We start from the raw sequence: 14,018 nt of genomic DNA, 5'->3' as shown, positions 1-14,018 counted from the left end.
TGTCCACAAATACAGGTGGATTCAGTTATATTAGTCTGAAACTATGCCATCAAATCAAATAAAAGTAATCAGAGCCTAGATATTGTTAATCACAATGACAAATTATGACTATATTATGAAAGCTTTATCTGAAATGCATTACTAGATAGATATATCTAGCTTCTAATTTTAAATGCTGCTAACCTCCAATTGTTGCTGTTCCATTTTAGTCAGCAAGAACTTTGAATAGATGTTGCTTTTTTCAAGCAAGTGTTGAAGTCTCTTGTAGCGCATTTCATTTGTGTCTCTGTCCCGATTCATGTAAGCCTATAAGAAAAAGAAATAATCAATTATAAATATCAACATTAACTGACTATACTATTGGAAATACAAAAGTTGCTATTATCTTTCACCAGTTAAATCTAAATGAATAGTTCAGCCCTACTATTTTCAAGGACCCACTGGAAATACAACTTTTTACTCAATCAGAGCAGCTACTCATCCAGAGCAGCTGGTCTGCTCTGAATTTTCTACATATATTTTAGTGCATGGTTTTATTATAGTAGATATATTAGTGTCAGGTAAATAAACATGCTATATTATTGTAATGGGAGTGTTCAGAGCATACCATATTTGATTTATTTTCTAGTCGCTAATATATAATTTCTCTGTTGATCATGATTGTAATTGTCTTTTATTTCTTTTTATTATTTGATGTAGCTGGTCATTGACTGAATAAATAAATAAATAAAAATAATAAATTTCCTAGTTTCTAAAATTAGATGTCAGGTTTCATCAAGGTAGGAAAAGCCTAGGCTTGCAAGCAGTTGGTGGAGTTAAAGCTTTCATTTTATTTGCATACTTTTTACAAGAATTTTACAAATAAACCTTTTTTTTAAAAGGGATCTTTTTATTTTGTACAAAAAAAAACTGGACCAAAATTAAAGTCTGGATAAAATTGTAGTGAAAAAAACCCTAAAAATAAGCAGCCTTTAACTCTTTATTTCACTCTAAAAATAAAGAGCCCAGCTCCCACCTTGCCTGCCCCGAGTTGAAGAAGGAAACTACCTGTGAGGAAAAACAACATTGAGGGGAATAAGGAAACCCTTCATGAAGAGAAACTCAAGACTTGCTCTCTCTTCCTCGTCCTAGAGGACAAGTTAAGAAGCTAAATTCCGCTTTAATGTTTTCGGAAAAAAGTTCCTCTGAATAGGAGCACTTCAAGGGCGAAACCAATTCCCTGGTGGTCCATCGTCCGTCTCCCCCCCACCCGGCATTGGAATGGGAGCGGGGACCGCCGCTTCTCCAGGGCGACGACCCCGAGGCTGCTTCCAAACAAGCCGACGCGCCACTCAGCGCGGGACCGCCCTCCTCCCGCGTAACCCGGCCGCAACACCCGGCCCGAGCCCGCCTTCCTCTGGCTTTAGCCCCCAGCCGCACGGCGGGCCTCCTGTCCCGGGGCGCGCACCTTCTCCATCCTTTGCCGCTCCTTCTCCCTGCCCTCCGCCTCCAAGCGCTCCTCCTCCTGCTGCATGGCCGTGGTGATGACCGGCGCTGCATCCTCCGCTCCGGCCGGCTCGGCCATCGTGGACTCTGCAAGGGAAACAAAAGGTGGGCAAAGACCGGCGGGGGCTTTTCCTCGCTTTCTTCGCCCGCCCGCCCAGCGCTCCTCTCTCTGGGCGCAAGGCAGGTGCCCTTTACCTGCACTTGGGACGCTGGTGCTGCTGCTCTCGGTCGGCATGGCTGCCCACGCGCTTTTCCCCTCACTCCGAACCGCACGAGAAGCGACCGCCCCAGTCCCGCCCACAGGAAAAACTGGCGCGCTTTTCGGCTCTTGCGAGAGGTCGGCCTTCCCTGGCGCGAAAGCTGCCTCCGCCTCCGCCGCCCCCCCAGGAGCCCGGAAGGAGGATCCGGACCGCGGGAGGGCGAGTAGGAAAAGAGGGGAGGGGGTCCTTCGGCGAGCCCCTTGCCGTCGGGTCTCTCTCTCCTGGGGCTCCGCAGCCGGATCCCACCAGGCCGCCTCTTTCGGTGAGAAGGGGAGAGGGCGGAGGAGCTCAGCAGGTAGTCCGCTTGTGGCTGAAAAGGAGGAATTCTCTAGGCCTTTAAGGACTCCGCTCCTGATCTTCGGAGAACAGCGGCCTTCCGCCCCGGAGGCATCCCTCCTCCCTTTTTAATAATAATAGTAATAACAATACTATTTTTATTATACTTTATTTATTAAACATGAAACTCAGTCAATTGAACATTCAAAAACGCATCACAGTTACCATTGACTGGTGCTAATGGTTGATACGGGTTTCTGCCACCATCCTTGGTATCAACCAAGTACCTTAAGATGTACGATGCTCCGAGTAGATTAGTTTTGCTATTCGGAGCATCGTACATCTTAAGGCACTTGGTTGATACCTAGGACGCTGGCATCAACCCTTACCAACCATTAGCACCAGGTATTTGTGACACATCTTTAAATGTTCGCAACTGAGTTTCATGTTTAATGAATAAAAGAAGTAATTATTTATTGTCAGTGCACAACATATGTACAATGAGATTGTTGGAGCTCCCTTCCTGGGGTCATCTGCATAGCAATTCGGCGTTTTTTGCGCTCTAACTAGACACAAGGACAGTTCTCCCCACCCCACCCCGCCCCATGCCATCACTCTGCTAAACAACTAATTCCCCAAACACTGAAATTATTTACTAAGACTATTACTATTATTCTTCCCATCTTTCCTAGCACCCATCTCCTTCCACTTATGACTATAACCATGTTGCTTGTATCTTTACAATTTATATTGTTTTGTTTCCTAGTATGATTTGATTGCTTATTAGTAACATGACTATCACTAAGTAGTGTTGTATCTCATGATTCTTGTATTTTTTTATCTTTATGTACACTGAGAGCATATGCACCAAAGACAAGATTCCTTGTGTGTCCAATCACACTTGGCCAATAAAGAATTCTATGCTATTCTATTCTAATTCAGATTAATGTTTGAATCCAATGCCTGCCCTGGCCCAAAGACAGGCAAAAACTGTCTTCCTGCTGCCATAATGCTACCAGTATTGTACGTGGGGAGGCATGTATTGTGATCATCACCTACAATTATGACAGCCGTAACTATGTTAAGGGACGCAGTGGCTCAGTGGCTAAGACACTGAGCTTGTTGATCAGAAAGGTCAGCAGTTCGGCGGTTCGAATCTCTAGTGCCACATAATGGAGTGAGAGGTTCCACCACAAAACCGCGGTAGACTAAAGCGCGCTTGACGAAAGCGCATACATGACGTCATCACAGCGCGACGAAAACAGCACGCTGTGATCGGTAAACTTAAAATTAACGCGTAAATCTAAACCTAACCCCCCCAAACCTAACCCTAACCCTTAACCCTAACCCTAACCCTATACCTAACCCTTAACCTAACGCTAAACCTAACGCTAACCCTTAACCTAAACCTAACCCTAACGCTTAACGTAACCCTAAACCTAACCCTAACCCTTAACCTAACCCTAAACCTAACCCTTACCTTTATGTGAATCGGCTTGCTTTAAAAGCACTTTTTAAAGCGCCCTTTTTTCTTCGCGCTCGTATTTGTCGCGCTGCTGATGCGGGCTTTAATCGGACGCACTTTAGTGGACCATGGTTTTGACGGGTCACGGGAGTAGAAAAATAGGAACCTCTTTTGGTGGGGAGGTAACAGCATTCCATGCACCTTCGGCATTTAGTCATGCTGGCCACATGACCATGGAGACATCTTTGGACAGCGCTGGCTTTTCGACTTTGAAACGGAGATGAACACCACGCTCTAGAGTCAGGGACAACTAGAACGTATATGTGAGGGGAACCTTTACCTTTTTAACTACGTTAAGAATTTTAATGGGGTGGGGGGAGGAAATAATCCACAGACCTGCTATTTCTGGTTTGTGCAAGGGTGGCAAGAAGCCTGGTTGCAATTTTTTTGTCCTCTTCCCTCCTGAAAACGGCTTCTTCCTCTCTTAGAGCAGAGCCCTGATGCTGAATATATTTGGCATGTGACTGTTTACAAATTATGTAGTGGTTCCCATGCATTATAACTGTTGTGAAGATACTTCCTTTGAAACTAGAGTGGACAACATGGCTGATTACTTCACAGGAAAAACATTTATTATTACCGAAAATATTAAAGTTGTAAGCTCAACATTATAGCTAGCATGCCAATATTAGCTATTGAACCATACAAGCATTTAACATTTCTTTCATGTTCATAGGAAGATCCTGAACCAGCAACGTTCACTTTGAAAGTGTTAATTGCTAAAATTGAAAGTGGAAACAATATGATTATCTCGCCTACATTAAGATAATGCTTGTTTTCATTTTCAACAACTTTCATTTTGGGGAATATCTTTATATTTCTGAGTTAGGTGTTTTTTTTTAAATAGCAGCTGACATTCTAGCAATTTATCTGTCCTACTGAAATCAATAAATACGGAATTTTTATATTCGTCTTCAACTCATGCAGATAAGTGCTGATACCATATCAGAGTTCTTCTATAATACACTCATGCTAAATTAGGGCTAATAGTTAAGCCTCAAGTGCGTCAAACTATCCTTCCTTGATTTATTCACGAAAACAAAAAAATTAAAACAAGGCCAAGAAATATGTTTTTAGCAAAGCTATGGTATTTTAGTGGCAATCAGGAGACAACAAATTTTGATTTACAAGTGACAGGATTTACAGAGTGCAGAAGTGACCAATTTTTTGCTTCATAACATAAACTTATAAAAATTACACTGGTAGAATTGAAGCAGTTAAAAGTGATTTCTATGTTCTCAGTAAATGAATATCAAAAAAATAAAAAGGGAATAGACTCTACAATGACAAAAGTAGTTAATTCATAGACTTGTGTAGCCTCTGTTACTTTTGAATGTTCTTAGATTATTTTAGTCCAAATGCATTGCTGAGGCATAAATTCTGTTTCAGAAGTTCAATAGCAGAAATCTTGAATTTTGCTTCCTGGAAAAAAGTCATGTATTCTAGAAGCAGATTAAGACCCTTCTTTCATCGCTTTTCCATTTTTTTGTACTTTGCTTCTGTAAGGGACAAAAAAAACATAGTCTTAATATAAACATTTTGTTTACATTTTAGTTGTAAATCTAGTAGCATAGTCAGTCATGTTTAAGAAGAAGGGACAACAAAACCTTGAAAGCAAGTACATTCAATGTAATTTCTTCATGTAATCAATAGAACAGGTTAGAATATCATATTTTATTTGGCCAAGTATGATTAGACACAGAAGGAATTTGTCTCTAGTGCAGAAGTTCTCTGTACATGCAAAGCAACTTATGTCAAATTACAAACTTATTCTTAAAATTGACTTCATTTCTTAAAAGAGTTAGGAGTACAAGAAGTCCTTGACTTACTGACAGGTTGCTTAGCAACTATTTATGATAGACCTTCCCAGGGCCACTTGTGGCCCAAATTCAAAGTTCTAACACATCCCCCTCCCCATTACATCATTACGTTTTGGGTGCTTGGCAGCTGGCCTGCATTTATGGCTATGCAGTATTCTGCAGTGAGAATGGGTTGTGATTTACGGCTTTTTTTGCCTGAGACATTGGTTTCCGGCAAAAACCGTCCATTACGGACAATGGATTTACCTAATGACCATGGAATTTGCTTAAAGATCACAAAAAGGTTGTAAAATCAGGTGTGATCCCATGACCTGCTTGATGTCCAACGTTACTTCAGAGACAAATTCAGGGCTCAGTTACGGTTATAAGTCAAGGACCACCAATAATGCTTTTGAAGGAATATATCCAAAATTTCCTTGGTTATCTAAAATTTTCCTATTTGTTGTAAAATTAAATTTCTTGAGACAGAGGGAGAGAGTGAGGGGATCAGCTGCCATGTGCTTAATGTGTTGTTTCTTGTCTGTTTAAAACTTCTGAAACTTAACTTCTGAGTTTTGGAGTTAAAAACAGAAGTGTCCAGGGAAGGCAGGTGTAAAAAATAGTCTAAACTAGCAGCCGCACCTATTTGGATGCCCTTGGTTAAGAGTGGAAACACAGCCATATCCTGTCATAACTAATAATGTATAATATATAATAATAATGTAATAATAAAGTAGGGAAGAGAAATTGGGAGAGATGAGAATACAAACATACAAATATATAAGAGCTGAACTGATTAATCAGGAGCTTGAAATACTAGAAAATGTATGTATGAAAATAATCTAAATAATAATATAAAGGAGAAAAGCAAATTGTGTACTGATTGGATCAAATCATGATAAAAATCTTATCTATATAATAGGATGTTAGCAATTGTCCCAATTTTGCTTTAATTGGCCTTTGCCTAAACTCTTAATCTATACCCTTCTTTTAAGGGAAAAAAGCATTTGGTATGAGATCAATGTCACAATGTATTATCCTAATAATAATGAAAATGTAATTTGGGGCTTTTAATCTGTTGGGCAAGATACTCAGTACAAAGCTATGTTTCTCAGCTATTGTTGTATATTGATTTTTGCTTTGAATTTATTTCAGGGGAAACTAATAAGAATCAAAAGCATTTTTTTTCCTTCTTGTTCACTCCTTAAATTATGTCTGACTCTGCTGTACTTTGCTACTTTGTCCTCTGCTATCTCCTGGAGTTTGCCCAAATTCATGTTCCTTTGTCTTCCAATATTTCAAACCAGTAGTGGACACAAGTGACCAGATGGTATGGTCACCGTCCAAGTCAAAAAAAAGATAGCTGTTTTCAGCTTTGCATCAAATCCCATTGTATGTCTCAGCAATTTGTGTGAATTGAATCAAAAAATATCATAGATTAATAAACCGTAGTTTAGTGAAATATGGAATGCTTTTGGCCGTAAATGAATAGGTGAGAACTAGTTTACAAATAGATCTCTGTAGTAATCAATAACACAAGAAAAAAATACGCTAAACTTCAGTTATTCTCCATGGATAGGTTTATGGAATGCTGAATCAAATGTCCAGTTTTTCTTAGATCAGGCATTGTCAAGTCTCATTCTCTGCAGTTTGAGAGGTGTGGATGTTGGCATCGTAAGATAAAACTTACTAGTATTAAATAGATAAACTAGAAATATATTTCCTTACCAGATTCCATAACTGTAGAGCTTTTAATGTACTTGAAAAGGTCTTAAAAATTCAGAGATATATTCAGAGATGTATCTGCCTTGAAAATAGCCCATGTTGAACTGTGTAACACAGTCAAACATTATTACAGAAAATTATGTATGACACTTTGTATTACCATAAATCCCTTATGGTTAATTTTATGTCATAAAATTTTTCATGAAAATTTGCCAAATTTTACTTCCCTGGGCATCTTGGGCCCTGGATTTTAGGCACATTCTTTAAGTTATCTCATTAGAAGTTCAAAAAGTTTTGCCCTTATAAATACAATGTTTTGATTACAGCAAGGGTGTCAAACTCAAGACCTGGGGATGCTTAGATCTGGCCCGTGGGCCTGCCCTGGAAACAGTGAAGGAGTGACCTGCAGTGCTTCTGCCAGAGAAAACAGTTCAGAAGAACCATGCATGATCTATCTGGGCTCAGTGTTCAGCCACGACAACCTCCAGCCCTCTGCCAATAAAAATGGAGGTTGGGGAGGCCGCATGTGGCCCCCCCGGCTCCGTTTTCAGCCGCAACAGCCTCCTGCAGCCCTCTGCCACCAAAAATGGAGGCCAGGCGGGCCATGTGTATCCTCCCCGAGCTCTGCTTTTGCTGGCAGAGGGTTGGAGGCCATCACAACCAAAATCGGAGCCTTGATGAGTGACGTTGAGTTGGCCACGGCCACACTGGCCACGGCCACCCCCAGTCCTCCGAAGTCAAAGACAACCCAGACGTGTCCCTCAGGGAAATCGAAATTTAATATCCCTGGATTATAGGAATGAGCATTTTTGTCATATATATTGTATTTATAAAAATTTATTTGGGAAAAGGATAAAACCAAAACTTTAACACCACTGTTCTAGTATTAATTAGCGTTTCTTTGAATAGCTACCAAGTTTCTTGGAATATGCATCCAGCTTGTAGGCAGCCTGTTCCAAAGCTGCAACTTGTTCTTCAATCTGATTGATTTGTTCCAGGTATGGCTGAAGTGCAGCATCTTGGGGAAAATGGAAAGGGGAGAAAAAAGTAAGAATTTACTGAGGATTAAAAAAATCCCTGCAACTTGTCAGGAAGATGCCTTCTACTGCAGAGGTGTCAAACTCAAGGCCCACAGGCTGATTCCGGCCCATGGGGTGCTTAAATCTGGCCCACAGGGCTGCCCTGGAAACAATGGACTGCCCCGCGGTGCCTCTGCTAGCAAAAACAGCTCCATTTTCGCTGGCAGTGGGCTACAAGAGGCCGTTGCGGCCAAAAACGGAGCCTTAGTGATAGCGAGCTGGCAACACCCACCCTACCCAAGTCCCCTGGCCCTCCCGAGGTCAAACACAACCGAATGCGGACCTCAATGAAATCAGGTTTGACACCCCTGTTCTGGATCAAACCACTGCCCAGTCTTAATGAACAGTGGTTCGCTGGATCTCACCGTGGCCTGCCATGTTATTCTGGAAATTAAAAAAGCTGCATGCATGCAAAGCTATGTCTCTTTTTCTATTGAGTAATACACATCACTATGAATATTGGATCTTAAGAAACAGATCAGTGTTCTCCATTATTTTATTTTAAAATATGTGTTGCCTCTTATGCTGTAGAATTTGCTGGAGCCTTCCTCAGGCTTTCTTTGGGCATGTTGTATTTAGAAATTGATCAATTGCCTGGTTGTAGATTAACACATCCATGTGGGAAAGGCTGGCTAAAGAAGTACTTTTTGTTTCTTGCATATTTTTCATATTCAATTCTTTTTTGGATATATTTTAACATACCTCCAAAATGCAAGTAAGCATGAAAACACCCTATGTTTGAACGCAATTAAAATTTGTTTCTACTTACATTTCTGATTTAAGTCTTTCAAATTCCGACTTATGTTTATAGCAATGTCTTTCATTTCCAGATACTTCAAACTAGTTAGTTTGTTCATGTTTTCCAGGAGTTTGTAATCTTCACTAGTTGCTAAAAAATAGAAGAGGAGGACGTGGGTTCACATACTGCATTATGTCAGAGCTAGTTTTAACTATGATTTATTAATTACCGGCATTTATTCATTAAATTCATTGGCCGTCTATCTCGCAATGGAGCTTCTCTAGGTGTCTTTATTGAATACTAGCTGATAACCCGGTGTTGCCCGGGTATTTATTTATAGGGGGGAAATGTCCAGACCAAACGTAATTTCTAATGTTGGATTTTCCCCCTTACCAGAGAAAGCACCCTTGTAAAGCTGTTACCAAGGCAACTCCACTGCACTGTACACTAGAAGCCATTTTAAGGTACAACAGACTGTATCTTAACAGAACACACACCCCTGGGGGGTTATAGGGGTGTCTTACCCTCACAATATTTGTTTCCAGAGAATAAGTCAGAATTATACTGGAACATACACACACACACACACAGAGCCGTTTTTATATATATAGAAGAAACAAATGGCTGGCTTCACAAAATGCTAAACTCAAATCACAGTGGTTAATTTCACATATCAGTTGAGTTGAGTTGAGTTTATTATATTTCTATGCCGCCCTATTCCCCGGAGGGGACTCAGGGCGGCTCACAACCAAGTCAGGGGGGGTGGGGGCTGAAACAAAAACCAAACCAAGCAAGTGAAACTTTCCTTTTATAAAATGTAACCACAGTTTTAGTTTCAACAATATTCATAATATGTCAATAACTTTCTCATAGCTGATTATGAAATATGAATCCTAAAATCATCAGAAACACTCAGAAGAAAGTTTTTCTTAAGAGAGGAAAGGATTAAGTTGACAAATGAACAGTTTCCTGTCTAGACTGGGCCACAATTAGAAGCCTGACAAAAGTGAGTGTGGCTAAACTATTAGCAGACATCACTCTTTTTTGGGATGCTGTGAGGAAAAAGTGGGTTGGTTGACCACGTAATTGATCGGTCATGTTCTGATTCCATTTGAAATTTCCTCTTTTTTTTAAAAAAAGAAATTTTCTCAGTCCTTTTTTACACCTATTAAGGATTTCAGGAAAATTTGCAAAGAATAACACAATATGTTACAGTTAAATTTAATGTTAACTCACCAGTCAGTTCACCCGTTAGGTAGATTGCCATTTTATTGAACATTTCCGTACAAAGTTCATTAATATCAGCTTCTGCTGGCTCTGTGGCTTCTTCTGCAGTTTCCACAACAGGTTCTTCTATTCAGAAGTATAGAAGAAAACATTATATATTTTAGCAGTACAAACCAACTTAATGTTTTATTAAGTGGTTATTAATTTTGGAAATCACTGGAAGGATGAAATCTCAGTGGCCCATTTAAGGCTGAGAATAATCTAAAGAATAAATATTGGGATAAACATAAAAAACCGTAGTCACTTCCTGAAGAGCCATACACTAAATAAATAAACTTCCTGAAGAGACAAGCAATACAAATGACTCAAGAGCCTCTAATCCATTTGTATCTAATTATGATCCAGCATAATATCTTGTCTCACAAGATGTGGCATTTTTACTGGGAGCATAATCTGATTCATTTTATTGACCATTTTTTCAACAGTCCATCAAGAGAGGCAATATTACAGGCCCTGCTAGCTAAAGACTTCTATTTTATGCAATGAGATTCCTGTTTTTTGGGATAGTTGCAAACTGTGAACTAACCATGGTTAGTTGCAACCTTTTGGTCCTTTTCAAAATCTCTTTTAAAACATGGTTTATTTCAGCCGGCTTAGGGATCTCATGATAACCCCATAATCCTAAATGATCGTATTTGTATGAGATTTTGGTGCATTCTCCTGGGACCTTATTTATATTTAATGTTAACTGCTTAATGGATAGGATTTGATTGTTTTATTGTATATCAGCCAATAAGCCGGCATTGCCTGGGGAATTTATTTATAGGGGGTAAATGTCCAGATCAAACATAATTTATAATGTTGGATTTCCCCCCTTACCAGAGAGAGCCCCTTGTGGAATACTGTGAAGCAGTTACAATGGCAATCCCACTGTGCCATTATGAATATTATATTACATTCTAGTAATATTACATATTACTAGAAGCCAGTATGGCAGTACAGCACAACAGGATGTATCTTAACAGAATACACACCACGAGGAGTGTTAGGAGTGTCTTACTTCCACAGTATTTCTCTCCAGAGAGTAAGTCATCTATGTACCAAGTTTGGTTGAAATTGCTCGAGGCGTTCCAGAGTTATGCTGGAACAAATACACACACACACACACGACTCAAAATCACATTAGTGAGATGGGTGACTATATAAATTTGATAAATAAATCTGGACAATGCTAAGAATATCCAGTAATCCAGCTGGCCTCTCAAAAGAGCTACAGAAGAAAAGTTTGAAGCTCCATCTTCAATTCCACTGAAGATGATCTCAGAGGAGACTTCTCATGCTTATAGTCATTTGGATAACTACAAAAAAGTGTGTAAGTGCTGACTTAAGTGCTTAAAATCTATCAGCAAATCTCTTGGTATTGGTGGTGTTCAGTGACTTTGCACCAGTGCTGCATAACGAGATCCCAACTCAAACAGAAAACGACAAAGTTCTTTGAACACAGATGGATGCTTCAAAACTCCTGCTGCCCAGTAATCAGGGCCTGGGAAGGGGAAACCTGCCAACCAGCAAAAGGATCTGGAGAACAAAAATTCAAGGACAGATATAAGATGGGTCATGGGCCATATGCTGGCTCATATCATTCCTCATGCCAGCCTCCAAGAGCTTTTTGGCATCAAAGGCCACTGGAGAATGGTCTATAAAGAAGGGCATATATTGAAGACATCATGAGCAACTTGCTTTACTAAATTGCTATGAATTTTAGATGATGCACGTCTTACCCATCCCTGAACCAACTGAAAGGTACACCATCAAACCATTTGTTATATCCACTGTCAACCCCCCTTTTGCATTTATAATCTTGGCTCATCTTGCCTATCAAGTGACCTGATTTAGATGTGCAGGACATGATAAGCAAAGCTATGGGGTTTCTCTGGCCCTATCCATATTCAACCACTAGCTCACACTAGCTGTTCTTCCTCTCCTGGAACCAGGGCTAATCTGCAGAGGATAGGGATAGAGAGAGGGAGAGGGACAGAGTAGAGTAGAACAGAACAGAATTCTTTATTTGGCCAAGTGTGTTTAGACACACAAGGAATTTTCTCTGGTGCAGAGGTTTTCAACATGAATGCAAAACAACAGAAGAATAATCCTAATACAAATCAGAGCTGGTGGTAGAGAGGATGAAAAGGATAATAATACTAAGCCATGCAACATACTTAAGACATAGAACAATACTGTGAGGATTAGGTGTTCAGCAGAGTGATAGCACGAGATAAAATTGTCCCTGTGTCTAGATGTTTTTAGCATGCGATGCCCTATTATAGTATAGCTGGCTGGAGAATTCTGGGAGTTGAAGTCCACAAGTTTTAAAGTTGCCAAGTTTGAAGACCTCTGCACTAGATGGAAACAGTTCCCACCTGTGAACTGGCCACAACACAAGACAGCAAGCACCTTAGAATTTGCACCATTTCCATTGGGGTGTTGTTGGAGGGGGGAGGGAACCACAGCCTAGGAAGCCAAAAAGGGTGGCCTGGAGAGGCACAAAATCAATGGTTCGAAAATACACCAGACTGAAGAAGAAATATGTAAATACAACAACGGAGAGAGTAGTAAAGGGAAAGGTAGGAAGAGGAGAGGAGAAGAGAGAGAAAGAAGAAAGGGAAAAGGAGAGGAAGAAAGGGCGTGGAAGTAAGAGAAGAAAAAAAGGGAGAGGAGAGGAGGAAAGAATTAGAGAAGAAGGGAGGGGAGGAGAAAAGGAGAGGGAAGACAAAGTAGGGTGGTTGTAAAACAAGATGAATGGATGGGATGGCAGGAAAGCAATCTCGATTACATTTTTATTTTTAGGAGGAGAAGTGAATTGTTATCCATGTCAAAAGATAACACATATTATTAATAACAGCTATGAGATTGTATAGTTGTGAATATGCATGAGAAATAAAACTAAAAAACTTTTTGGAAATAATAAAAAAAAAATCAAGGTCGCGGGATGGTTTGAAAATACAACAGATTGAAGAGGAAATATATAAATACAACGGAAAGAGGGAACGGAGAGAGGAGGAAAAGGAAAGGGAAAGGAAAGAAGAGAGAAGAGAGGGAAAGAAGAAAGGGAAAAAGAGAAAAAGAAAGGGAGGGTGGTTGTAAAACAAGATGGATGTATGGGATGGCAGGAAAGCAATCTCGATTGTATTTTTAATTTTAGGAGGAGAAATGAATTGCTATAAATGTCAAAAGATAACACATATTATTAATTGTATAATATAAATAATTTATATATTTATAAATTATATTTATAATTATATAAATATAAATAATTGTATATTTGTTAATGCATGTATGAGAAATTAAAAAAACTTTTTTGAAATAATAATAAAATAAAAAAACGTCGCGGGATGGTGAAGATGAGACCAGCTGACCGCCGGGCAGGACCTGGGGAAAGGCTCCAGAGGCATTGGGGGGTTGGCCTTGCAGGGGCCTAGCCGCCCCGTTTCCTGCAGGGAAGAGACGCCTCCAATGCTCGGCGTGGGTGGAAGGCGGGGTGTCGAGGCTCCTCCGCAGAGGCGGGCAGCGGAAGAGCTTCCCGGCCTCCGGGCCCAAGGGCGCGCCGAAGAGGCACTCCAGGAAGGCGCTTACGTGTGGAGCCTGGGCGGCGGGCCTCCAGACCGTCTTCCAGCGAGGCGGCGGGCGCGGCCATGGCGGCCTTCCCGGGAAACGGAAAGGAAGGCGGGCGACGGTAGCGGCTGCCGAGCGTGCCTGGCGTCTCCGGGGTGGTGCGCGCTCTTGGCTAGGCTCGGCGCGGCCGTCGCCCTCGGCTTCTCGGAGGCTGCGCTCTCGGTCCAGAGCTCCCCCGCTGCCTTACGCCGCCGCCCGAGCCGAGGGGCAGATCCCTCGGACGCCTCTTCC

At 40.9% G+C, this 14,018-nt stretch overlaps 2 protein-coding genes across 3 annotated transcripts in view; both read right to left on the bottom strand.

Moving 5' to 3' along the window:
- The window catches only part of HELLS (helicase, lymphoid specific), a 42,575-nt gene extending 40,823 nt beyond the window's left edge, over positions 1-1,752 (bottom strand). The window contains exons 1-3 of the mRNA XM_032231475.1: positions 1,681-1,752; positions 1,448-1,572; positions 184-306 (exon numbers count right to left, since the gene is read on the bottom strand). Of these exons, the coding sequence (XP_032087366.1) occupies positions 184-306; positions 1,448-1,572; positions 1,681-1,720 (288 nt within the window). The 5' untranslated portion in view covers positions 1,721-1,752. The remainder of the gene's footprint in view (positions 1-183; positions 307-1,447; positions 1,573-1,680) is intronic.
- A 2,860-nt stretch (positions 1,753-4,612) lies between these two features.
- Positions 4,613-14,009, bottom strand: BLOC1S2 (biogenesis of lysosomal organelles complex 1 subunit 2). Of its 2 annotated transcripts, none has more exons than XM_032232089.1 (5): positions 13,749-14,009; positions 10,125-10,241; positions 8,919-9,038; positions 7,984-8,088; positions 4,613-5,045 (listed from the first exon to the last, which is right to left on the bottom strand). In XM_032232089.1, exons 1-5 carry the CDS (start codon positions 13,807-13,809, stop codon positions 5,014-5,016), a joined length of 435 nt encoding a protein of 144 aa, XP_032087980.1. In that variant the 5' UTR covers positions 13,810-14,009; the 3' UTR covers positions 4,613-5,013. The 2 variants fall into 2 exon arrangements, with proteins under 2 accessions (XP_032087980.1, XP_032087981.1); XM_032232090.1 differs by having other exon boundaries at positions 10,125-10,238; positions 13,749-14,008.
- Between the last annotated feature and the right edge of the window lie 9 nt (positions 14,010-14,018).

This window comes from Thamnophis elegans, chromosome 15 (genome assembly GCF_009769535.1).
Source record: "Thamnophis elegans isolate rThaEle1 chromosome 15, rThaEle1.pri, whole genome shotgun sequence".
NCBI lineage: Eukaryota > Metazoa > Chordata > Lepidosauria > Squamata > Colubridae > Thamnophis > Thamnophis elegans.
Note: the sequence above shows the minus strand (reverse complement) of the source record. Positions and strands in the feature narration are given on the sequence as shown.